The sequence below is a fragment of the Exophiala viscosa genome, assembly GCF_022695815.1.
Source record: "Exophiala viscosa unplaced genomic scaffold EDD37scaffold_7, whole genome shotgun sequence".
Taxonomy (NCBI): domain Eukaryota; kingdom Fungi; phylum Ascomycota; class Eurotiomycetes; order Chaetothyriales; family Herpotrichiellaceae; genus Exophiala; species Exophiala viscosa.
In genome coordinates this window covers 270,462-293,909 of record NW_026944359.1, presented here as the reverse complement: position 1 = coordinate 293,909, position 23,448 = coordinate 270,462, and the positions used below count along the sequence as shown (strand labels likewise).

General features: G+C 51.7%; 8 protein-coding genes across 8 annotated transcripts; 3 read left to right on the top strand and 5 right to left on the bottom strand.

The window, feature by feature from the left end:
- Positions 1-692: 692 nt before the first annotated feature.
- On the top strand, positions 693-2,580 carry EDD37DRAFT_448655 (DNA-directed RNA polymerase I subunit A49). The gene is made up of 2 exons (XM_062812846.1): positions 693-1,080; positions 1,129-2,580. The coding sequence occupies exons 1-2, from the start codon at positions 960-962 to the stop codon at positions 2,418-2,420; spliced, it is 1,413 nt and encodes a 470-aa protein (XP_062668808.1). The 5' UTR covers positions 693-959; the 3' UTR covers positions 2,421-2,580.
- On the bottom strand, positions 2,581-4,717 carry EDD37DRAFT_448668 (mitochondrial 5-aminolevulinate synthase). Its single transcript, XM_062812847.1, has 2 exons — positions 4,304-4,717; positions 2,581-4,251 (listed from the first exon to the last, which is right to left on the bottom strand). Exons 1-2 carry the CDS (start codon positions 4,623-4,625, stop codon positions 2,741-2,743), a joined length of 1,833 nt encoding a protein of 610 aa, XP_062668807.1. The 5' UTR covers positions 4,626-4,717; the 3' UTR covers positions 2,581-2,740.
- A 1,006-nt stretch (positions 4,718-5,723) lies between these two features.
- Positions 5,724-7,961, bottom strand: EDD37DRAFT_565898 (5'-nucleotidase; the record flags this gene model as incomplete). Its single annotated transcript, XM_062814076.1, has 6 exons — positions 5,724-6,501; positions 6,557-7,280; positions 7,349-7,433; positions 7,507-7,562; positions 7,655-7,822; positions 7,886-7,961. 6 exons carry the CDS (start codon positions 7,959-7,961, stop codon positions 5,724-5,726), a joined length of 1,887 nt encoding a protein of 628 aa, XP_062668806.1.
- A 1,770-nt stretch (positions 7,962-9,731) lies between these two features.
- EDD37DRAFT_610238 (uncharacterized protein) lies at positions 9,732-11,564 on the bottom strand (the record flags this gene model as incomplete). The annotated part of the gene is made up of 1 exon (XM_062815193.1): positions 9,732-11,564. The coding sequence occupies one exon, from the start codon at positions 11,562-11,564 to the stop codon at positions 9,732-9,734; it is 1,833 nt and encodes a 610-aa protein (XP_062668805.1).
- A 155-nt stretch (positions 11,565-11,719) lies between these two features.
- On the bottom strand, positions 11,720-13,887 carry EDD37DRAFT_448367 (major facilitator superfamily domain-containing protein). The gene is made up of 2 exons (XM_062812845.1): positions 12,218-13,887; positions 11,720-12,169 (listed from the first exon to the last, which is right to left on the bottom strand). The coding sequence occupies exons 1-2, from the start codon at positions 13,634-13,636 to the stop codon at positions 11,876-11,878; spliced, it is 1,713 nt and encodes a 570-aa protein (XP_062668804.1). The 5' UTR covers positions 13,637-13,887; the 3' UTR covers positions 11,720-11,875.
- A 194-nt stretch (positions 13,888-14,081) lies between these two features.
- EDD37DRAFT_666715 (uncharacterized protein) lies at positions 14,082-16,017 on the bottom strand. Its single transcript, XM_062819280.1, has 3 exons — positions 15,011-16,017; positions 14,646-14,961; positions 14,082-14,590 (listed from the first exon to the last, which is right to left on the bottom strand). Exons 1-3 carry the CDS (start codon positions 15,584-15,586, stop codon positions 14,172-14,174), a joined length of 1,311 nt encoding a protein of 436 aa, XP_062668803.1. The 5' UTR covers positions 15,587-16,017; the 3' UTR covers positions 14,082-14,171.
- A 137-nt stretch (positions 16,018-16,154) lies between these two features.
- Positions 16,155-17,079, top strand: EDD37DRAFT_633348 (4-carboxymuconolactone decarboxylase). The gene has a single exon (XM_062816779.1). It carries the CDS (start codon positions 16,312-16,314, stop codon positions 16,732-16,734), a length of 423 nt encoding a protein of 140 aa, XP_062668802.1. The 5' UTR covers positions 16,155-16,311; the 3' UTR covers positions 16,735-17,079.
- A 628-nt stretch (positions 17,080-17,707) lies between these two features.
- EDD37DRAFT_651106 (CNH domain-containing protein) lies at positions 17,708-23,092 on the top strand (the record flags this gene model as incomplete). The annotated part of the gene is made up of 2 exons (XM_062818316.1): positions 17,708-22,048; positions 22,100-23,092. 2 exons carry the CDS (start codon positions 17,708-17,710, stop codon positions 23,090-23,092), a joined length of 5,334 nt encoding a protein of 1,777 aa, XP_062668801.1.
- Between the last annotated feature and the right edge of the window lie 356 nt (positions 23,093-23,448).

Here is a 23,448-nt window from a genome sequence, read left to right as displayed (position 1 = left end):
ACTCATTTTCCGACAACAATCTGTACGTTCTTGCAAGCCTTGCTCCAATGGACAGGAGCAGTGAAGCATGATCCATATACTGACTGGGCTATAGTCGCAATCCCACGAAGATGAGAGCCAAATGGAGAAAGAAGAGAGTTAGGCGCCTTAAGCGTAAGAGGCGCAAGACCCGTGCCCGCAGGTATGTTTCAATCAATGGGACTGTCGGTGAATGAGGCATGATATTGACCTCTTCCACAGCAAGTAAACGCGTCAATCGCTCCATCTCATCGTCCCTCTCGACCAATGTCAATGATAACTTCAACAATGAGCTGAGTCCTCAAAACTCGAGTCTCGACTTTAGCAACAACAAATACCTCTACGAAGCATTCACTTCGACGGATACGCAAGGAGGATTGTTGGAAGAATCGGCCTTACTATTTTGACAATATGTCACTGTGTAAGAGGAGTGGAAGATGGTCAACCCACCAATGGAGCTTTCTGATGGTTTACTTATGATGTCTTGGACATACTACGGAGGATTCGGAACGCAGAATCTCCAGACTACGATCTACATGTTCAACGACTCAGGGTTTCCAATATTCAGAGCTGTAAATAGCACTCAAGTGTCCTGGATGTCGTATCTACCGATGCTTCATCTGCAAGGCACTTGTGCCAGAACGTCAATCAATCAAATGTGCTCTGAACAATCATGCCTCCCTAAAACTGTCAATGATCCGTTGCCATCTTTCCATGCTGTAAATCTCAGCTGCTGTTGGTCCTTGTCTGTGAGGCCTCTTCGAGTAGATATAACAATTGTGTGTTGTGTGACGTCCTGTGGGGCGGCGCCTTCTCGGCTTAATGCTGAACGCCAGCCAAAAATTATTTTTCAGAGTTGGAGATCGTAAACCGCATCTCTTCCATTCTTTCGAGCGCAGTCCATCATCCTTGAGCCTGTCTACCCCCACTGTCTGTACGAAATGGCTGAGAAGAAGCGCAAAGCAGTTGCTCCAGAGGGCGAACGACCAGCCAAGAAGCCCCAGACCAGCAAAGTCAAGGTCACTCACCTGTCGACTGCTGACATCGCAAAACCAGTCGTCGGTAAGGAACCATCACCACGACCACAGCACATTACTGACAACTTGCTAGCGTCCTCCCCAGGTTTCAACCTCCCTTCCAACGCGTCGTTCAATGCCTTCTCCAAGAAGTCTTCTGCACAATCCACACTCCTCCTGCAGTCCTCGACGCATCCAACGATAGACTATCTCGCGACCGAGAGTTCCACGACCGATGTCGCCGACAAACATGTCAAGCACTACATCGCGGTCTTTGACCCAGTGACTTCCCATCTCAAAGTCCTCCCAGCCAAGAAGATGAGCGTCCGCTCGAGCGTACGCACACCAGGACAAGACTCCAACTCAGACTCTGAAGCCGAAGCTACCCAGGCCACACCTTCCTCTCGCGCAGCGCTGACCGCAGCCTTCGGCACAAAGAAGTCCAAAAAAGCAGTGGCATCCATGGCCGAGAATCGACTTCTCGCTCACGCCGGAGACGCCGCAGACGGCACCCAGGACGCCCTCTCCTCCGCCATCCTCTCATCCATCAAAGACGAAGGCGACGACGCCGACACAGTTGACCAGGCCACCGCCCGAGCCAACAAGCCCCTCCCACAAGCCGACCTCTCCGCAACAGACATCACACAAGTCTACCCATTCTCATCACTCATCTTCCCCGGTCCCCCACGCACAACCCTGTCCCAAATGCCCATAGCATACTGGCGCGACCGCATCGGATCCTCCAAACCCGTCAACTCGCGCTTCCGCTTCATCGCACACAGAGTCGAGGGCTTGACAAAACCACACATCGACAACCCCGCCGACAAGACGTACTTGACTAACCTACAAATTCTGCGGTACATCCAGCTCCTCCTCGAAATTCACACGTACATTGCGCGTCTGCCCCACCGGCGACCAATTCCAGATCCAGAGAAATGGCCTGCAAAGACCACATCCGACGCCTCCCTCTCGACGACATTCCTGTCCAAGTTGATTTCGCATTTCTTCCCAACGAGTCAACCTACGCAGCAGGCCAAAACTCTGCTTATTACCACGATCCTAGCTCTCACTTTACATATCCCGCCGCCCAAGTTCCACGCTGGCCAGGACTTGCCGGCCCTGATCACGGAGCCGACCGATATCAGTCTCGATCTGGCGCTGCAGCCTGCCGAAGTAAATAAATATTACCGCGAGTTGGGATGCAAGATGGACAGTCTGACGGAAGGGGAATTGACGAGATACGGGTGGGAAAAGGCGGGCAAGGCGAGGAAAGTGGTTGATGCGACTGGAAAGGAGGTCAGCCTGCCGAAACCCAAATTTGCGAAGCTCAGGTTTCCTATTGAATTTCCCAAGGTCAGTTCCGGAAGGCCGTCTGCCAGGAGATGATCTCGCATCAGTGTGGCGCTCGATAAGCAGGCATGGCAGGTAGCAATTTGTCGGGGGTTGTGACAGCAATAGAGGCGAAACATGTCTATGATGAATATGCAAGTCAAAATGTAGCTGATGGAAGCGAAAACGGCCACGAGGACGTGGCGATTTGTATTTCCTCTCTCCGGCTACGAGAGGTAACCGAAACTAAATTTTGTATATATTGGCTGGCTGAAGAGCCTGACTTTTGCCTCACTCAGGCAAAGAACGCTGATCACCTCCCCACTTTCTCGTCCTTACATGCGACGAGCACTTCCTCTGCTGTCTAGGAGGAAAGCTCAAGCCGCAGCAGCCGCGATGGGCATGACGCGCTCCTCAGTCACTTCGTCAGCGACGGCGGGCTCGGCGACCGTCTCAGCATGCCCCAGCTGGGCATCTGTCCAGAGTGGCTCGACTGGAGTAGCATCCTTGACGCCGACTCCAACAAAGCCGCCTTGTGCGGCCCAGTCCGCAAGTCGCTTAATGTCCAAGCGCTGCCAAACATTCTCGAGAGCATCAACCAACTCGGCTCTCAATTCAGTGGTGTGGCCGGGTGTGGGAGTGATGCGAAGTCTTTCCTCGCCGCGTGGGACAGTAGGGTAGTTGATGGATTGAACGTAGATACCATAGTCGCTCAAAAGCATATCAGATGCTTGCTTCGCTGTCTCGGCGTCACCAACCAAGAGAGGCACAATGTGTGAAGGGTTCGGGATGACGGGGATACCACGTGCAGTCAGGTCGTCCTTCAATGCTCGGGTATGCAGTTGCTGGAGACGTCGATCTCCTTGGTACCTGGCTTGATACTCAATTGCAGTACGGGCGCCAGCCATGGTGGCAGGCGGAAGACTGGTAGTAAAGATGAAGCCTGGAGCAAGAGAACGAATCGCGTCGACCATGGCAGCTGAGCCGGCGATATAGCCCCCAACGCAGCCATACGCTTTGCCCAGTGTGCCGGTGATGATATCGATTCTGTCCATGACACTGCCTTTCTGCGACTCACGTGTTCGGTCGGGGTTGGCGTAGACCTCATAGTCGAGGTGTTCAGCCACGCCAGCTCCTCTCGGGCCATACATGCCTACTGCATGGACTTCATCCAAAAAGGTGATGGCGCCGTATTTGTCGGCCAGATCGCAAATCGCTTCGATAGGAGCAACAGAGCCACACATGCTATAGACGGATTCAAAAGCAATGATCTTGGGCTGCTCAGGTGGCAGACTTGCCAGCTTCGACTCCAAGTCGGCCAGATCATTGTGCTTGAAAACCATCTTCTTCGCACCCGAATGGCGAATACCTTGAATCATGGATGCATGGTTCATACTGTCACTCAAAATAACGCAGTCAGGTAACTTGCTGCCGAGGGTAGCCAGTGTGGCGTCGTTGGCAACATAGCAGGAAGAAAAGACCAGGGCTCCGTCTTTGCCGTGAAGGTCGGCCAGTGTCTTCTCCAAGGTTACTGCGTGCTGATTGTGGCCGGAAATGTTTCTAGTTCCTCCGGCACCAGCACCATACATGTCGAGAGTCTCGTGCATCGTCTTCAACACATGTTTGTTCCGACCCATACCCAAATAATCATTTGAGCACCAGACGGTCACGCGCTCCTCTGGTACGGCCATATGTGCGCGGGGAAATTCTTTGGCGAGCCTGTTGATGTTGTTGAAATACCTGTATGACTTGTCCTTATGCTTCTTGTCAAGCTCATTCTCATAGAACCCTTCATAGTCGAAACGAGGCTTGAGTGGGGCCGTGGGCTTTGGACCGGGGTAAGTGTCTGTTTTCTTGACGAAGGCCTTTGCTTTTTGAGGTGGCGGAGCTTGAGAACAGTTAGCAATGGATTGGTGACGAGACTGCAAAGAAACGCATACCTTTCTGGGCAGGGCGAATCATGCTGGTGTCGACGTTGGCTTTCTTCTCGGCAGAAGTATGCAGCTTCTTCTCAAGCAATGACTTCACCACTCCGGTACCGGTGGCAATCTTGCCATAGCTGCGTTGGGTGTTGAGACGAGCACTCTGAACAGCAAGCGCCTTGTTCATGACGGGACATCGTCTCGCAATGTGCTGCAGGTTGGTGATAGTACCGCCTCCAGGTGAATGACGGGTCGAGGTGGACAGCGAGCGCAGAGTAGCCGGGGAGGTTTTTTTCAAGAATGGGCAGACACCCTTGGATTGGTGTAAAAGAGCCTCCATGATGTTGGTATTGCAACGAAGATCGCTCCGTCGCAAATAGAGAGTGTATGAAGAGGGAGAGAGGTGTATGAAGGAGGAATGTGGGAGAAGTGAGGTTGTTGTTTCAGCGCAACTTCTTTGCGAGCTGCTAGTCTCAAGAATCCGAGTAATATGGGGTCAGCGACAGGGCTTGAAGCGGCTTTCTCTATGTGCCCCCACCATTAAAGTGCCGCCTCCAAATCCAGGCACTTTCGGACGTTTTGGAGGCCAATCGCCTCGCTTGGATTTCTTTCGCGCCCATCAATCTGGTACTCGCTATTTCTTTCTGCTTCCAATCATTTTGCCTTACCTTTGACGTGTCGATTTCCTTCCGACTATGATGACTCCGAGATCCAGAAACCCTTTTTCTCTGCCGCGGAACCCTTCACAGCACGCTGAACATGTTGTTGTCCGGTTTCCAGCCGCGTCTGCCGCCTTCTCTGGCTCCGGTAAAATGTTCAACATTCGAGGCCTCATGATGGGCCAAATTGTTTGTGGTTCCTGCCCGAATAATCCACTCGTACGCTCAGTCGCCTGCTGGACCGCGGAGACCGCCCTGCAGGAACCATCCTTGCCATCCAGTCATTCTTGGGTAGGTCTAAATTTATGCTGGCCGCTGCGTTGATCCTGCGGGCGGATGATTAACGCCACAGCACACCGATGCATAGGTATGCTTGCCAGACCTTGCGCAGCATGACTGTCTGCAAGTGGCGATGTATCGTCGTCTCAAGCGATCTTGCTTTCTTGACATAATCGACACGACTGCCTGAGCACCAACAGGCTGACTCCAGCAGCGGCTGACCAACCCTCGAGATGATATTCACTATGGAGGCAATCACGGGCGCTATAAAGCCTCAGAACCACCCACATATTGGACCTCTTGCTCACTCGACCCAGGTGCAATATCGTGTGTTAAAGTTGGAGCAATCTTCGCCAACAAGTGCTGCAGCTCTTCACTGCCGCAGCAGCCATTGCGTGTCCTGCTACCTCATATTCAGACAAGTGAGCATTGGACGTTACCTACTGTGTCTGCAATTGCATCTCAGCTCGGTATCAATCCCAGCCTGTTTTCTACCACCGTCAAGTCTTTGTTTCCGCAACTTGTTTGGTCATTCTAATGCGCCCTTCCAGTCTAGGTGCGATAGCCCTGGTCCAGTCGACCTGAAACTCCTCCATGCTCATGCTGTCACAGCACTTGCCCTGCTCTTTCAGTCCAGCCAGACGCCTCCACTTACGCATCACTTGTTGTATGATCCGCAACTCCCGTTCACTCCATTCCTCCTCATGAACCTCGACTGGGCGACTGATCTCATCGTCCGAGTCGTCCAAGTGCGTAGTCATCACTGATTTTCTCCGTTTTGTGTTCCGCGAATCGTTTTGCATCGCCTTCTGGTTCGGTTCGACAACAGGGTGCGTTTCATGAAGGTCTTCATGTACACCGTCCCAATGCCTGCTCAAGCTCTTGCCCCAATGCTTCCATTTACCAACGATCTTCAATGACATGAAGTACTGCCGAAGCAGCATGCTGATCAAGATGCCGTTCTCTTCAGAGACAATCTCCTCCGCTTGTCCTCCTTCGGATTCCACGAGCAAAGAGTCGAATCCGTCCTTCCCTCGTCCCATATACCCTCTCGTCACGACGACATACTTCCTCTCCAGATCAAGCGGTCCACCATCGACTTTAGCCCAGTTTATGCGATGATTCGGAGGCAGCGAGGGATCGAATTCGAAAGATATATTGGAAACTTGGGGAAACCGGCCCTCCAATGCAGGATATGCACAAACGGAATTCTCCAAGGCCGCCAAAAGTGCGGCGCCCGTTATGCGAATGACAATGCAAGGATCTTCGAACGGGAAACTGCAGAGCAACATGTCAGCCTTTCCCTTTCGTTCTATGCAGTGAACAGACTGACCAATTCATAACATCCTTCAACTTAATCACTCCAGGCGGATAAATTTGATCACCCCGAACAGTCCCCGATGCCATCAAACAGCAATCGCCATCGTAATAATGCCGCATCAAATCACACACGAAGTTCCCTAGATTCGACTCCTTCAGGCGAACAGTCGTGAACCTAGCGTCCAGCGGCGCAGCAGTATACCCAAGAGGTTTTTCGAGTTTCGATTTCAACGACTCCGTCACGTCGTTAGTGACCTCGAGCATCTCTGCATCCTCAGCAATCTCCGATGTGATGTCTCGACGAACGATATGAAAATCCCATCTTCCTGGTGTTGACCGTCGCCTTGCCTCGATGTAACTGAGCTGTTTGAAGTCGGTGCCCGATCTCAGAACATGCGTCTCATTGATCAGTGTGTGCGAGTAGTAGTGGTCGTGTCCGCCAAGGACCAAGTCAATCAGACCTTCAGGGATCTTCTCCGCGAGTTTGTTATCATTCGGCTCGCGCTGGTGCGTTACTGCGATGATAATGTCCGCGCCCTGCGCTCGCAGACCAGGCACCAGCTCCTTCGCGGTCGCCGACACGGACTTGTATACTAGATTCGGTGGCAATGAGTTGATTGTATCGAGCCACTCGCGCTCGACGAGCCCGACGAGCCCGATCTTGATACCATTCGAGGCTGTGAGGATGGTCGTCTTTAACGCATTGCCTAACGGCACGTCCTCGCCTAGTTGAGGGTCTGGGGGGCGTGTCAATCGTGGTCTACCTCAAGACGAGACCAGTCCAGACATAGGATGCATAGCTTACCTGTAACGTTTGCCAGAAGCCAGGGAAAGTCACACTGCGAAGCAAGACTGCGGAACTGTTTCACGCCAAAGTCTAGGTCGTGGTTCTGCAGGAGTGATGTCAGTCGATGTTACTATACCCTTGTCCCCGGTATATTATGGAGACATTCATAGACTTACTCCCACACAAGCAGCATCTGTGCCGATCAGATTCAAGACAGGCACCATATGACTTCCTGTCTCATGTCAGCCATGTCGATATGAAGCACGTGAGCATAAGTATTCCAGACAGAAGCTCAATATCAGGACAAGCAAGGGATATGTGTACCTTTCGTCACACTACTCTCCAAACTCGGATTGAATGCATCGCCCGAAAACAAGGTGACCAGTCCCGGTTGGCCTTCAAACCGGGCATCATTGCGGTAGTATTTGCACACCGTCTGGAAGCGGGCGACACCACCTACTGGCTCAGCAGAGGAGGAGTCGAGATGGTACACTAAGTGCTGTGTCAGTACATCATCGTGGATGACATAATTGTACCGAAAAACAGAAGCCGTACCGTCATTGTAGTGCAAGAGTCTAAGGTCAGGCGGCGAGGAAGTATCGCCAGCAGTGTAAGTGACCGCTTCCTCCATGTTGACTGCGACAATATCAGGTCATTCTGGGAGACCGTGCATTAAATCAGCTCGAGCTCATCGCAGACTAGGTATACTCCGGGCACGAGCATTTAGTAGTGGCTTGGAAATGAAAATAGTCGAAGTCATGTCGCGTGCCCTTATCTGTGGCTTCGGCTATTATGGAAGACATGGGGTGCTGACGGAGATCCAGATCAAGCAACCAACGGCTTGGTATGCTCGGCAGCGGGTGTTTCTGCCAGAAATCAGCTTACATGATGGCTTCACATTCTACTATAGCATTTCGTTGTTCAATTGTGTGCGCTTTCCTGGCGATGAATACCTAAGTGCCAGGTATCTTTGAGGGCTGTTTCGTTGACTCAGTGAATTGGTGACAAGTCAAGTTAACGGTGGCATTGTGGTGGTTACCCTGCATGACTGACGGGGCAGGAGTTTGACCCACGTCTCAAGTAAACCACTAATAGCGAATGCGGAACACCAAGCCTGATACTGATATGCGTGGCGCTTGCCCAATGCGCAAATCCATGTTGGCAGCAGAAACGCGAGCCCTGCATCTTTTTTCGTCCCTCAGGTCAAAGGTCAGTAAATACCAAGATGTCATGGCCGGACATCAGTAGCGATACTGAAAGATGCCAGAGTCTGACCTCTATTATTCACAGGTCCTAAGTCTCAATGACGAAAGAAAATCCTTCACACCGAGCTAAACCTTGAGGGGGGAGGACTCCCAGTGACGGATATCGCGGTCCATACTGCAGGCACCCGTCGCTGTGGCCTTTTCCCAGTGACAACACCGAGGAACAGAAATCGAAGAGATGCAGGCTCCCGAGACCTTTGTCACAGCCGTGAGATACAGATCCCTCTGTTTCGCCAAGCCCTTCGTCGCTCTACTCGCATTCACTTGCGCCCACCGTGCAAGACGCGGTCACGATCACGCTACGTTGATGAAAATCACGTAACGCCCATACCTCTGTGCGACATGCGATCGTGCCCTACCCTTCCGTGGTATATCACGATCCTGATGTTCGTACAATGGTTCTCGAGATGAAGAGTCGGGAAAAGTGGACAAGGTTGCTTTGAGCGCTGACAGTGGAAAGGTCCTATCCACGCATGCACTTAGGCGATGAAGACACTCAGCACATCCCGAAGCGACGGTACAAGTACTGTCCAGTCGCAAGCGTCTGTGGCCGGTACTGTTCTTTTCGCGATTGCAGTATCAGCCCTCTCTGCTTGCGCTGCTACTGAGGCCTTGAATAGTTTTCAACCTGAGCCTCTACGCAGAAATGCGAGTGTGTGCATGGAAGGCACTTCCCTGTCAGCGTGGCTTCCAGTCCTCCTCCTACCTTCCGAGATCTTAATGCCGCTTGTCGAATATGAAACCAACATATTCAGACGTATATTACAGGCAAATCATCCACAGTCTTCCTGTTGACCAGGTTGAGGAACATGAAATGAAGAAGAGAAATAAACTATAAAATGTCACAAGAAATGCGCGCATGAAGTGACCATGGCCTGCATGTTTGAGATACGAGCAAGGAGCGAGCTGCGATAGATGAGAGAACCCGATGACGAGTCGAAGTCCGAAAAGCCAAAGTCGAGACAGCCGAGTGCTGGTTGTATTGTGCTTACGAGCTTACGATCATCCACACATCTGGCAGTCCATGTGAACACAAGAGAGCTAATCTGAGGGTTGAAGACAATATCATCATCTGCATCTCAAATTCATTCGTCTGTTCCATGCGAAGGCGCATGATCGCCTGACACTGGACAACATCACGTCCTGTTGTCACCGACTTTGACGCTAGGACACAACCTCATACACTGCAAGAGGTCGTCAACCTTGATTTTTGCAAAAGCCTGTCTCACATCGTCCAGCCCAATGCCCACCAATAGCTCATCACCCAGGTATCCCACTCCTAAACGCGCCATGGTCTCAACATCATCCTGTTCTTCACCCTCATCGCCTATCCCAGCAGAATGAGGACTCCACGCCCATGCCAAACTCGGCGTGTACGTGAAAGATGCCTCAGTTCTGAAATCACCAGTGTCACCCGAAGCATGTCCTCGACCAGCCTTCATCCTCTTTGCAAGCATCGTCCCCATATCCGTCCCATTCCAGCCAGTGTTCTCTTCTGGCCAGTTCTCAGCAACAGTCCAGGGCTTGGCTCGCTCATTACGCGTCAAGATTGGCCACCGACTAACAGTCAATACTTGGAACGGCGGCCGACCGTCCCACACCACCCCGTACCGCTCATACCGCAATGGCAAGTCTATCTTGTTGCTGAACTTGCGGTGCATCACGGCGACATGAACAGACCTCCCATCCTCGACTGCATCCTCTTCGTCACAGGTTCCGCTCCTCGCCTGCGCTCGCGTGCACAGTATGAGTCGAAGGGCATTGGACCCCTGATGCCAATGTCCTGTGTTCCCAAGGTTATCCGCGTCGGTGACCATATCAAGTCCCGAGCTAAGACACGGTAATTCATCAGGATGCGTCAGGTTTGTCGTTGTGAAGCCATTCCCTATCAATTTCGCGAACGTTCTTCCGCCTTGCAAACGTGTCCTTGTCCCTATTTTGGTCTCATTCTTCCTTGTGCTGGCGGTGCTGTTCTTGTCGGGCACATGTTCAAGCATATCGTAGTGTACATACGCGTCGTCCCTGTTTGGGAACCACATGACCCAATTCTTCTCGACGCTTGAGCGACTCGACCAAGGATTGCGCGTAATCTCAGTGAGATGAGAGTAGCTCATTAGTGGGCCTGTGCCAGGCTGTGCTGCACGTCCGCGGGCGAGAATGGCGTCGAGCTCAGGGAACAATGTACGCAAGTCCACGATCCACAATCCCACGCACCCGTAGCGACTAGCGCTGTTAACAAGGATCAAAGGCTCGCCTTTGCCAGACCAGAAGATCCGTGGGTCGTGGAACCCCGGAATATCAGGGAAGGCCGTCCACGCGCCGTCGCACTTCTCGGCTGGTGTGGGCGGGATGTTCAGCGCGATAGGCGGCGAAGTACATCGCATGCCGCCGTGTGTGCCGAGGAGGGCGATGTCATCGGATGTGCAAGCTCTGTTGTCGGTATTGGACTCATTCTCAGGTACGCAAATGTCTGCCAGACAAATGTGCGATTCTTGGTGGAATCCTGCGGTGACTAAACGCGAGACGAGGATGTACTTGGGTGCACCTGGACAGCTTGAGGACCAGTGCGGCAACGGGATGATGGCTGGATTGAAGAAGCGCGCATTGGGATCGTGAGTGCTGCCCGGCGCCGTCAGGCTGATCTTGTACAGGATATTTTGCAGACGGACGTGATGCGTGACGGGGTTGAATGTGGCTGTCGAGTTTGTCTGGAAGGATGCGATGAGCGGGTGGGCCGCAGGAATAGGGCGAGTTAGATGTTTCTCAAGGAATACTTTGTCGGTGCCATGGTGGGTGGTGACATTGATGAGAGTGAACTGTGTGTCTCTTTGGGTGTAGGTTCGCAGTGCAGCGTGAAGGAGAGAGCTCGCAGACGGGTGCTGGCGCTGGAGAGTCCTTGTATAAACGAGCAGGAGGAGAGCGACGAGTGTGAGTACAAGCCATCGTCGTGCTGACGGTATGTAGAACATTGTATTGGATGATGGATTGAGCCTTCAGGGTTGTCTTCAGTTTGCAAATGGGGTGAAGTTTGTCATGATATGGAGGTGATCCCATGGACAACAGGTATGCGTATAGGTGATTGACCCGGAAGTGAATGATCCAATTTCATTCACAGTTTAACATGTACCATTAGTAGTGGACGTCCAGGTCTAAACAGTAATACCCCTTTTCATGCTGTACACCTCTAAGCATCTTTAATAGTCCTCCCATTTTCATGTCTCGTTACGCCGTCGCTAGGTAGGTATTTCCAACATCTGATTTTCGAAGTCAACAGAGGCATCTAGCCTTCTTCGTCTTCCGACTTGTCGCTGTCATCATCCGCATCGTCTCCAGACTCCCACCCTTCAGCTTCCAGGTTGGGTGATCTAATGCCAAAGCTCAATAGAAAACCGATAAAGGCGATGCCTCCGAAAAGACCAAATGCTAGAGCTTCTCCTTTCGGGCGGACCTTTGTTGCGAGGGAGAAGAGGCCGCCAGACAAGAACGGCCCGACTGCCCGACCAGCAGCCGAAAGTGTCTGAGCAAGGCCATTCAGTGTGCCGAGGACAGAGTGATTAGGAGCGGAATTGGTAATCTGCTTCTCGTCAGCTCGACTACAGAATTGGGCAATGCGATGACTTACCAGCAGCAGAGCACTTGTCAGACCTCCAACCGCTGCAACTGTCTTGATAAGGAGCACGACGCAGATCTCAATCCATAGCCAAATGGAACCACTTGATAAAGCTGGCTCACCCTTTCTCCCTTTGTAGCCAACCCACGGCATAAGAAGATAAGCGACAACAAAGCCCGCAAGGCCAGCTCTGTATGCCCATCTGTTGCCCATCTTGTCACGTAGTTTCCCAAAAACACCCACTTGGAACACGATTGTTACCAGTCCGGCAAAAGCAAGTGAAAGCCCTATTTCTTCGGGATCCAGGTTTCGTCCAGTTGGTGGATCAGCCTGTGCGAAGATTGGATACAGGGAATTGAAGGAGATATTCGATAGCTGGAAGATGAGATATGTAATGAGCAGCAGAATTGTGTCTCGATTAAGGACATCCTTGCTCTGCAGCTCCTCTGTTGCCGCAAAGAAATTGGTGTCCTCGTGGTTTGCATCATCAGCACCGTCATCAGAGGCATCGGACGGTGCACTCCCAGGATTTTGTTGCTGCCGTCCTTTGAACTTCCGTCTCAAATATGAAGGTCTGCTTGACGAGGTGAACTGCCATAACCTGGTAAAAATATGCTTCACTCTGGTACCCAATGGTGCCATATATTGTGCTTCTTCTAGCGATTCCTCGAGAAATATTGCCGTAACAACTAGGTCGACACACAAGACAGCGGCGGAAAGCAGATTCGGAAGGAGATATGGATATGGGTTCGGTTCCGACTTGTTGAATGGATTCGTTTGCGAGACCAGCACACCGCCAATGAGGGGCCCTGTTATTCCTCCGATGCCGTAGATGACGGGTAGATATACGAAGGCTTTGGACTGGTTGCTGCGGTCGGTGATTTCGCCTAAGCAGGTGGAAACGACACCTTGGTTGCCATTCAAGAGACCCATCAAAGCCTGAACGAGGATAGCTTGCCAAAGCGTCCTGCAAAAGCCGAATGCAACAAAGCATGCTGCCGTAAACAGTGTTCCCAATAGTATCACTGGCTTCCTTCCAATACGATCAGAGAGCCAACCCCAGAAGAAGTTTGTTGTGAGCTGCGCAAGCGCAAAGGCTGATGCAATCAATCCGACATAAACGCCAACCTGGCCAGCCTTTACTTCTGGGAACGTCGAAGCCATATCAGGTAGATAAGGACTGATGGAGTTGAGCGCAGTCTGCTCGCACAGTGCTATAATGGCTAGGACGGCCATCTGTTTCTTCGGCAGAGGTGAGGACTCGTGGTGATGGCCATTATCGGAGTGATGGTCATGGCTAGAGGAGTTTGAAGAGTCGGAAAGAGGCCGACCTCGCGATTTCGGAGGTGCGATGCCACCGAAGGTCTGGTAGTGAGGAGTAGAGGATTTCCGTCGCAGCAAAGGGCTGCCTTGCTGGGAGGGCTTCATCATTGCATTTCAAGCATGCACACACAGGACTCGAAATCGGTCTTGTGGAGGGTTGGGTTGACTTGTAAGCGCTTGCGATCAAGGAAATCAAGATATATAATTCAAGACAGTCCTCTTCGTGGAGGACAAAGATCGAGTCAGGAAAGCCAAAGGGAAATCAGGACCGTCGTCGACGATCTGCTATACATGACAGAAAATCTTTGGGAAGGCAGTAACGAATCTGCAGGTACGACAAGTCATATTGTGAGTAGCAGGAAACGCTTTCGGCATTTGGATGACGTCCGTCCTCGCTAACAAATTTAAGCTCGGTGATAGCTGGAATCGTGGATTTGGGCGGTCCGAATGCAGCTAGCAAGAGATTCCCACCACTAATTCGGTCATGTCAGAATAACCCTAGCCTCTCGTGCCTCTCTAGAGATACGCAATTATGGCATTTCGAGGCTGTGCGAGGTGGCAGCACATGAAATAAATCATTGTGGTATCATATACATAATCCCGTGGCTCGACATTGGAACGAAAAGAAGTATACGACTCTTGATCAGTCCGAGATCCCGGGGGCAATTTGTTCAACATGTGATATGACCCCGGTTTTCGTTCCATTCTCCTGACCTCCTGTCGTTTGGTTGGTCTTGTAGTGCTGGGTAAAATCATACCGCAGTGCCATGGGAGACTTCATAAACTCTTTCAGAGCCTCGGTGTTGCCTTGCATGCTGTTGACCACTTTGAGGAACTCGTCATTTTCCAAAGCTTTGTCCGGATCTTGATCGAACAGCCGCTTGATGTTGTCTGTGGAGATTGGGTCTGTGACGGCGTAAAACCTCTCTCGACGCATTTCCGAGTATTTGTCGAGAATGCTCTCGTCCGCCTGGCCTTCGTAAACGCCAATCAGGCAATCGTACAGGCCTCCGATGTCCGTCAACCCACCTGTTAGGCCAAGACCTCCAAAGGGGTTGTTTACTTGGGTAAAGAGTCAGTGCTAAGTACCTTCTGATATATCTGACGATTAACTCACGGTGTGCGGCATCAGCTGCAAGTAAAAATCTTCCCACTCTCATCTTGTCCACGATTCTCTGATGAATCTTGTAAGGACTGATAGCGGCAAGATCGTATTGATCAGGCTTGGGATTTCCTGGTAGCATTGCCTCGAATTTCATAGGTTGACGAGCAATCAGTTCTTCGCGCGTAAGACCTGAAAGCTCGCCATAGCTCACTCGCCACCATCCACTGCCGTCGGCATTCTTAGTGAGTCGCGCAACCATATGCCAATGCTCTGGGTGAATGAAAAAGTTGGCATCGTCATAGCCATATTTTTCAAAAGGGTAAGCCACCTGGCGAGGATCAGAGAAATATTCTTCCTGGTTGGGTAAAGACACATACATTCGTCGCGACAATCTGTTTGTCCCAGGTCCAGCCCGGAAACTCCTTCCCGTACAGACACCTTCTCACAGCGCTGGAGGCTCCATCGCATCCAACAATGTAGGTGGCCTCTAAGCGCTTCTCACCCTTCGGTGTCTCTACATCGACCCATGCTTTGTCTGCGTCCTGACCAATGTCCAGGACTTTATGGTTGAAGAACACTTTGAGCGTCGGTTGAGCAATAGCGTGTCTGTACAGCAGGCGATCAAGCTGAGCCAGAGGAAGACATGCTATACGGTCGGGATAATCGTGCAGAAGACTGTTGTCAAGGCCAGCAAGAAAAGTGCCGTCGAGCTTCCGCCACGATGTCATTTCCGGATCGAAGCCTTCGCCGCGAATGTCGTCGATGACACCAGCACGCCGTAATTCATACGCAGCAGGTGGACCATAGTATGCCGCACGAGGAGAGTCATCCAGTTCTGCAGAAGCCTCCACAATGTGTACTCTCACGCCTTTTTTCGCGAGCATCACACCCAGTAGAAGTCCGGAGGGCCCAGCGCCCACTATGATCGTCCATGGTTTCTCGGAGTCCGCCATAACTTAACTAAAGGAATGAACTCCGTCTGTATTTGTAAATTCCCAAAGGAAAAGCGTAGAGTGTCAGTCGAATTCTGATCTGGGAGTCAATCATGCTTTTTTATCCGCGTGAACGCCTCTTGAGCCCCGCGATCTAGCTTTACTAGAGATCCATCAGGAGACATGCGTGCCGCCTACCATAGGTGCCGAGAACGCCTAGGAGTCGTGCTAACGACCATGGGGGTTCTCCGGATGTGGAGAAGTCCAAGGCGTGTAAGAAATGGTGGGGCGTAGCACGGGATTGTGAGGAATGTGGTGATGGCAAATGAAGGCCGCAAAACATGTTGTTGAAAGAAGTGTCATTTGCTCCAAGACACACATCTGGATCCTCCCGCTCGTAACGTCGTGAAGGTAGGGACTTCTAGTGTTTGCGCCTACAATTGGCGTTAAACTCTTTTGCAGATGCGATTCTTCTTAGCCGGGGCCGGTTTGGAGTAGATGGATCACTGTTCGCCGTGTTCGGAGCCTCGCCTGAGCCTCTTGAGCCCCGCATCGGCATCATACATACAGAACTTACCAAGGCACATAAGGCCAGGATCTACAAGAAACTCTGATTAAGAAGCATTGTATCCTGTGCTTCAAAGCTTCTGTATTTATACACATTAGACTGTCAGTGGGGCTTTCCCGACCATATATTCATTCTCAGATATCTAGCCTCTTATCGCACGTTGGCGTAAGCAGCACCCATGGCCAGCAACGATGACAAGGTGGCGGACGCCCACAAGACGCTTTATGAACAGGGTCTGCAGATTCGCAGCGAGGTGACGGGCGCTGAACACGTCCAGCGTTCTTTACAAAATGGATCATCAGACTTTGCTAGGCCAATGCAAGAACTCGCCACAGAGATGGGCTGGGGAAGCATCTGGACTCGACCAGGGCTGGAACGAAAGACACGGAGTCTGCTGAACATCGCCATGCTCTGTGCATTGAATAGAATGACCGAGCTTGCAGTACATGTTCGAGGTGCAGTCAACAACGGTGTGACTGAACTCGAGATTCGGGAGACTTTGATGCAAGTTGCAGCTTACTGTGGATTGCCCGCAGGGCTCGAAGGCGTCCGAGTTGCTCAGAAGGTGCTGGAGTCAATTCGTGAAGAAAGCAAGACTTGATAGGGAACATGCGAGTCAGGTTGTGTTGGTAGAAATTCGTAGTCAATCATGGCTCAAACACCACACCGACGTGTCTTCTCTTTAGGGCCTCCGCACTTCATTTGTCGATGTGCACAGATCAAGACATGTGAGTACCATGACCTGGAGGAATGCTTCCCAGGATGCTCCCAGAAGTACTTCTGTGAGCAGGGTAAGAATTGACTACCTACCTACCAGTAGGTGAAGGCCGGATCGATCCTTGGGATGGTCAAGCAGCATCTCATACGTGGTAATGACTTGTAGACATCTGGAATTGATTAGAGACCTCGCTCGCATTGCTCCTATGTATATATAGAATGATCTTCGAGGCGCAAGAAGGGAAATATTAGGCGTCCTGACCTGACCTCAGCTGTTCTTTTGTACTTAGATCTTTTGGCTTGGCTACCTAGGTACCTACCTTGAGCCTATACGTACAACTTTCAAATGTCAGGATTTTAGGTGTGGAATATTTGAGTTTGACTGGCATGACTGCTATTTGGGGCGGTTTCTTGGGCAGCCTTACGAGCACAGTTTTGGACTCCGTTCAGACGATCAGTCCCGCCCGCTCTGGCTGACTGCAACTCACCTGAACTTGCTGCGACAATCAATGTTCGCTGGCATACCAGATTCTTCCTCGTCTTTATTATTAACGCCCTCTACCTTCATCGAGCTGTATACGTTGCTCGCCCGGAATTTGTACCCCTACCTCGAATGCACAATTGAGCGAATGCCGACTTCCCCCTCCTGCGGCGGCCGCCTTCTAATCGCTTGCCCTCATCGCATATGAGCCTGCGCACCCAGCCTAACACCCTTCACTCAGATCGCCAGAGCCGCTGAGTGCACCTGCGACTCGACTTCCATGTGTCGAATATGCGCCACGTCTTTCTAGGCCCAGCCTGCGTCGACTTCCTCCTTTGGCGTCGCGAGAGCCCTACGCATACCTCCCACCACTGAGATGGCCAGCTATCAGAACGGCCAGCCTTACTACTCCTCCAGTAACCACCCCTCGTCCGGTCAGAACAGCGGAAACGTTCCATATGGCTCGCAGCCTGTGCATCCGGCACAGCCATTTGCGAGTAGGACAAGTTTTGACGCCGGGGATGATGAACCATTATTTGGTGATGATCAGGCACAGGCGCGAGCTGTTCAAGGATATCAGTCGTATGCTGGGACGGCCGGAGGGAGTCCAAACATGAGCAGAACACAGTCCGCGAATATACAGTCTTCCGCGTCGAGTCCTTTCCGGACAAATACGCAGCATACCGTACTGGGTGGATATCAGCATCAATATCAGCCTGGGGCGCCCTCCCACACTACCTACAACCCCGCCCAATACCAGCAGCATCAGACAATATACAGTCCTCAACAACATGCTGGTTCGCCTGTTTCTCAAGCACCCAGTGCATATCAGCCCTACATCCCGGCAGCATACAGCGATCCGAACCTCAACCGCCGCCCTTCCGTGTACAACAGCTATGGATACTATGATGCCAATTCGCAACTGAACTATTCGTCATCTCAAGCCCCTCCGCCTCCTCTCCGTCCTGACCAGACCCCATATCCCCAGCAGCAAATTTATGGTGCCTACCAGCACGATGCAGGTCAACAATATCCCGGCCGCCACCCCAGTTCCTCGTCTCTTGGTCGGAGTCAGTCAACATATTCTCCGCCAGCACCAGCTCCTCCACCACACGATTCGTCCCTCACAGACCGCCGGCACTCAAGGTCGACCAGTATTCAGGAGGAAAGGTTCTCATATGGTTCTGGAGCCTCTGTCTCATACCAGAATTCCACTTTGACAGCCTATTCTTCACCGGATATCAACAGGAACTCCTCGTTCGCGAGCCGAATAAGCAATCAGTCTGCTTCACCGCAACCATCCATCCCTACTCCACCAAGTAGAAACCTTTCCAATGCCTCTCCACAGCGAATGAATACCCTCAATCGACATCCGCAAGGAAGGTCACTTCCGGGCGTACCCTCGGAATCCGAGTCCGACAATGACTATTTCGCTTCAGCTCAGTCTCAGAGCTCTACAGCCCGCGGTTCAGCAGCCTCGGGATATGATGATCTAATGAACCATTTGGATGAGGCCATAGGTGGTAGCACTAGACATACCAGGTCTTCTAGCGATCAGAGGTTTCGAAATTCACGGGACGAAGGCGTCGGCGGCCAGGCCCAACAGACTTCCCCACGTCCTCTTCTCTCGCCAGATGAGGCCCCAACGCATCTCAACGGGAGTATCGCCTCAACCGGAGACACTTATATCAATTATGGCGCATTCACCGATGACAGTGATGCAGAAGCGGCAGCTGGTCTGGCCGCTATGCAAGCTCTGGACGAGCAGGAGAGGGCCGAGGACGAGCGCAGGCGCAGCGGTTCGGCTACACTGTTTCCCACACAGCCTCATGAGGAAGAAGCTGGCCCTCGACTGTCGTCCAATGAACAAAGCAGTGACAGCGACTACACTGGTTATGATCTCAGTTCTGCCGGAGGTGGTTATGCCCCTGATTTGACCTATGGTGGAGCTCAAATGTCAAACTATGCTGCTGCAGCTTCTATGCCTCAAGCAGAACTATATGGTCGACTCAACAATCGGATGAGTTCAGTACGGAGCTCTGGTGTTTCTTCCGAGGGAAGAGAATCCCAAGCAAGCGGTTTCGAGTCAATTCCACCCGTCGAGAGCCTGGGGCCATTCTCTGTCGTCCCGAGTGTTGCTCGCGTGGATACAGGTGGAACAGGCGGCCTCACCGAACCAAGCCCACATCCTAGACGGTTGAGCTATGAAGATGGTGATGAAGGGGTCTTCGTAGACTCGGACACTGGCCATGCTTCAGGCGAGACGAGCCCTTCTCGGGACTCCATCCCGGACCTCTTCTTCCATCCAGGTATGAGCCAAAACCGACCGCTCCCGCCGCCTCCTTCACATTCCGATCCTGGCGCGAGAGTACCGCATTTAGTGCCTGCCGGCACATATACGCAACAAAGCCGCTTTTCGCAGTACATTGATACTACTGTAAAGCCATATCCAGCAGCTCCGGATGCTTATTCAAATGCTCTGCTCAGCCCTACCACAGTTCCTCGATCGACATCATTGTCAAGCATTAGAAGTGCTCCCAGAGTGGAATATCCGATGCGCTCGAAGACGGACGCAGATCGACAGAAACTTTTGCGGCAACAAGGACGTCCAGCATCGGATCTCTATGATATTGCTAGCCCACAATCTGCGGTTGCACTGGACCTTCCAGCCATACCTAAGAAAAGGTACAATGCTGCCAAATTGACTGCTGACCAGTTCAAGAAATGCACCGAGCCTTGGGCACTGAGCTCTCTCCTGGCCTGGATCAGGGACTTGGCCGAAGAAGAAGTTGACTTGAAAGAACACAACATCGCAGAGGGCATCGTTGCACTTTTCATGAATAAAGTACCAACAATGTACAACACCGAAGCCGAGGCCCTCGGGGATAGGGTCGTGAAGGAAATGCTAGCAACAGAAGCTTTAGTCAGAGAGGAGGAATGGGTCAAGTTCGGGTCTGGTACGCTGTCAGGCGTCCTGTATCAATTAACAGGCTCCGGTTGTTACTCCTCGAAATTGCACCTGAACCCGAGTCGAGGACGCTGCTATTCGTATCACTGTATGCGAACCCTGAAAAAGGTGGACCTCGATACTCTGCCCGATGAGAAGAAGACCGAGGACTGGGCCACATTTTACAAACTCAAAAAGGAAGACATTGAAAACCACGACAAGAAGGAAATCGAGCGACAAAACGTCCTACACGAAATAGTTACTAGCGAGGACCTCTATATCAGTCAATTGGACGTCCTCAGAGTCCTCTACCGCGACAGACTAACAGCCGCACAGCCACCTATTATCCCTGCAAAGAAGCTGCCAGGTTTCTTGAAGGAGGTTTTCGGTGGTGTTGACAGGGTGAAGAAAGTCAATCAAGATTATCTGCTGGGACAGCTCAAATATAGGCAGACTGAGCAAGGACCTTGGATAGCGGGCTTCAGCGACATCTTCCGTGAATGGATCAGAAAAGCCAGGCCTGTTTACGTTGAATACGCATCGAACTTCCCTCGTGCCGACTACCTCATGCGAAGAGAAGCGGAAAGGAACCTTCACTTCAAGACCTTCCTTGACCAAGCCCGAGAGGATAAGCGTTCCAACCGTTTAGGCTGGGACAATTTTCTCAAGGCTCCCATTACACGATTGCAACGCTACAGCCTCCTGTTATCGACGGTCCAGAAAAATATGCTGAAAGACTCTGAAGAGAAAAATAACCTTGCTTTCGCATTGGACGAAATCCGCGCGGCCACCTTTGAATGTGATTCCAAATTTGCCGAAATGACCAAGAAAATGGAATTGATCGAGATGCAAAGCAAACTCAGACTTCGAGCGCCCATGGAGAAGGAAGTGGAGCTCAATCTTGACCATCTGGGCCGCGAAATCATCTTTCGTGGCGACCTCCAGCGTGCTGGCGGCAAAGGGTTCCAATGGGTCGATACGCATGCGATACTATTTGACCATTACCTCGTTCTGGCGAAACCTCTCAGCCGGGATCGCGCCAAAGAAGGATACTACGATGTATCCAAGGTGCCTATACCGATGGATCTACTTGTCCTCGAAAGTGCCACGGACCAGGCTGTCGTGAAATCATCCGTCAAAGGCATTGGCGCCGTGACGACAACTGTCGTGCCTCGAGGGCAGATAGCTGCCGACAATCGACTTGCTAGAGCAGAGTCTAGAGCCAGTGGTGTGCCAGGCACGCTGAGCCACACAAATACCAGTTTGTCGATTGGATCGGGAAGCAACAGTCAATCGATGGTGCCGATTACATCACTAGAGTCTGGGAGCTCGAAAGAAGAAAAGATTATGTACCCTTTCCGAATCAAGCATCTCGGCAAGACTGAGACCTACACTTTGTATGCTCCCAGTGCTCAGAACCGACAAGACTGGTGTGAAGCGATCCTTCAAGCCAAAACGAGGCATGCCGAAGCCCTATTCTCCCAGAACGCTGAACCGTTCAAGCTCCGAGTCTTAGCGGACACTGCTTTTGGCTATGAGGGTATCTCTTATCCAGCGAGACAGATCGTAATCCGAGGAACTCCATTAGACAGGGCCATCCAAGAGTCGGACAAGATATTTGAGGGACAGGGGAGGCCAGCTCCAGTCTGCAGAGCCCCTGTGAACTGCGCAACAGTATTCAACCAACCCTATGGCAGACTCATGTGCGCCGTCGGCACGGACTACGGCGTGTACATCTCTGAGTATCAGAATTCACGGGGTTGGATTAGGGTGAGCTTCCTCGTGCGACCCGTTTCCGAATCTGCCACTGACAATTCTTAGGCCATTCAAATGCAGCGCGTAACTCAAATTGCCGTCCTCGAAGAGTTCAACTTATTCCTTCTCATCTCAGACAAGGCCTTGATCGCCTATCATCTTGATGTGGTTTGCCCACCCGCTGGAACGCCCGTCCCGCAGAATGATGCCTCGGGTCGCAAAGCACCTCAGAAGCTGTCTGGGTCCAAGGACGTGGGCTTCTTCGTGTCTGGCAAAATGAAGGAGAGGACGCTGGTCTTCTACAAGAAGCGTGACGGTATCGCCTCGACTTTCAAAGTGCTGGAGCCTGTCCTCCAAAAAAGCACAACGAGTCGATCACGATTCTTACCTTCCACCTCACGTCGTGGTCAAACTGAGTTCTTTAGAGAGTACGATGAGTTCTATATTCCAGCAGAGTGCTACAGTCTCAATCTGTATCAGTCAAGCCTTGCCATTTCAACCGCAAGAGGGGTTGAAGTGCTGACACTAGAGAAGAAGCAAACATGGAGCGTGCCTAACCTGAGGAGTGAACAGCCCGACACCCAAGCACATCTCAGCTCGATTGCCAGTCGAATCAAAGACCTGAAGCCGCTGGGTATGTTCCGGCTAGGAGAAGCGGAGTTTTTGGTCACTTTTGAGGAGTGTGCTGTCTATGTCAACAAACATGGAGACATTTCCCGTGGAGTGGTGATGGAATTTGTGGGCCGCGCGAGAGCGGCCTGTCTATACGCGCAATACTTAATACTGGTCGATGAGGACTTTGTGGAGATTCGAGATGCGCAGAATGGCAGACTCAAACAAGTCATCGTTGGGAAGGACATCAAGCTACTTGACGATGGAGGTGGTGGCGCCGGCGGACCCGGCGCCCAAACGCAGGCTGCTTTAGGAGGTGGAATCAATGGACTGGGTCTCAAGAACTTCGCCACTGCACCGCGTACGCCAAAGGTGGTGTTGCAACATCCGGAGTACGAGAAGAGCCATATTATTGTCGAGTTATTGTTGACGGCAGATGTGGAGTAGGGCGCATCATGTCAATCCTTACCCTGGATTGCTGGTGGACATGGCGTTGCTCAGCAGTATTGAGATCTTTTCAGTTGGCGGCCTTTGGGAAATGGTGATTATGATTTGGAATGAGTATGAATGGATACTACGGCGCCGACAGCGACTACATGCTTCCACCTTGATGTATGGAGGACCACAGAGCGAGGGAATGATGATACCAGATATTATATACATGGACCATATGATTGCGGATCGGCAATGTCCTTGAATAGTCCATGTCGTGGTCTGTCGCGTCGTCTTGAATATAGTAGTTCATCATGCGTATAAGGTACACCAAGTAGGATGAGTGTCTGCTTATGGTATCAGGAGATACA

Coding starts and splice junctions, on each gene's coding strand:
- EDD37DRAFT_448655 (XM_062812846.1), top strand. CDS start 960: ATGGCTGAGAAGAAGCGCAAAGCAGTTGCTCCAGAGGGCGAACGACCA. Junction 1,081..1,128: donor CATCGCAAAACCAGTCGTCG/GTAAGGAACCAT, acceptor ACAACTTGCTAG/CGTCCTCCCCAGGTTTCAAC.
- EDD37DRAFT_448668 (XM_062812847.1), bottom strand. CDS start 4,625: ATGGAGGCTCTTTTACACCAATCCAAGGGTGTCTGCCCATTCTTGAAA. Junction 4,252..4,303: donor GATTCGCCCTGCCCAGAAAG/GTATGCGTTTCT, acceptor ACTGTTCTCAAG/CTCCGCCACCTCAAAAAGCA.
- EDD37DRAFT_448367 (XM_062812845.1), bottom strand. CDS start 13,636: ATGATGAAGCCCTCCCAGCAAGGCAGCCCTTTGCTGCGACGGAAATCC. Junction 12,170..12,217: donor TGACAAGTGCTCTGCTGCTG/GTAAGTCATCGC, acceptor GACGAGAAGCAG/ATTACCAATTCCGCTCCTAA.
- EDD37DRAFT_666715 (XM_062819280.1), bottom strand. CDS start 15,586: ATGGCGGACTCCGAGAAACCATGGACGATCATAGTGGGCGCTGGGCCC. Junction 14,962..15,010: donor AACAGATTGTCGCGACGAAT/GTATGTGTCTTT, acceptor GATCCTCGCCAG/GTGGCTTACCCTTTTGAAAA. Junction 14,591..14,645: donor TGCAGCTGATGCCGCACACC/GTGAGTTAATCG, acceptor TCTTTACCCAAG/TAAACAACCCCTTTGGAGGT.
- EDD37DRAFT_633348 (XM_062816779.1), top strand. CDS start 16,312: ATGGCCAGCAACGATGACAAGGTGGCGGACGCCCACAAGACGCTTTAT.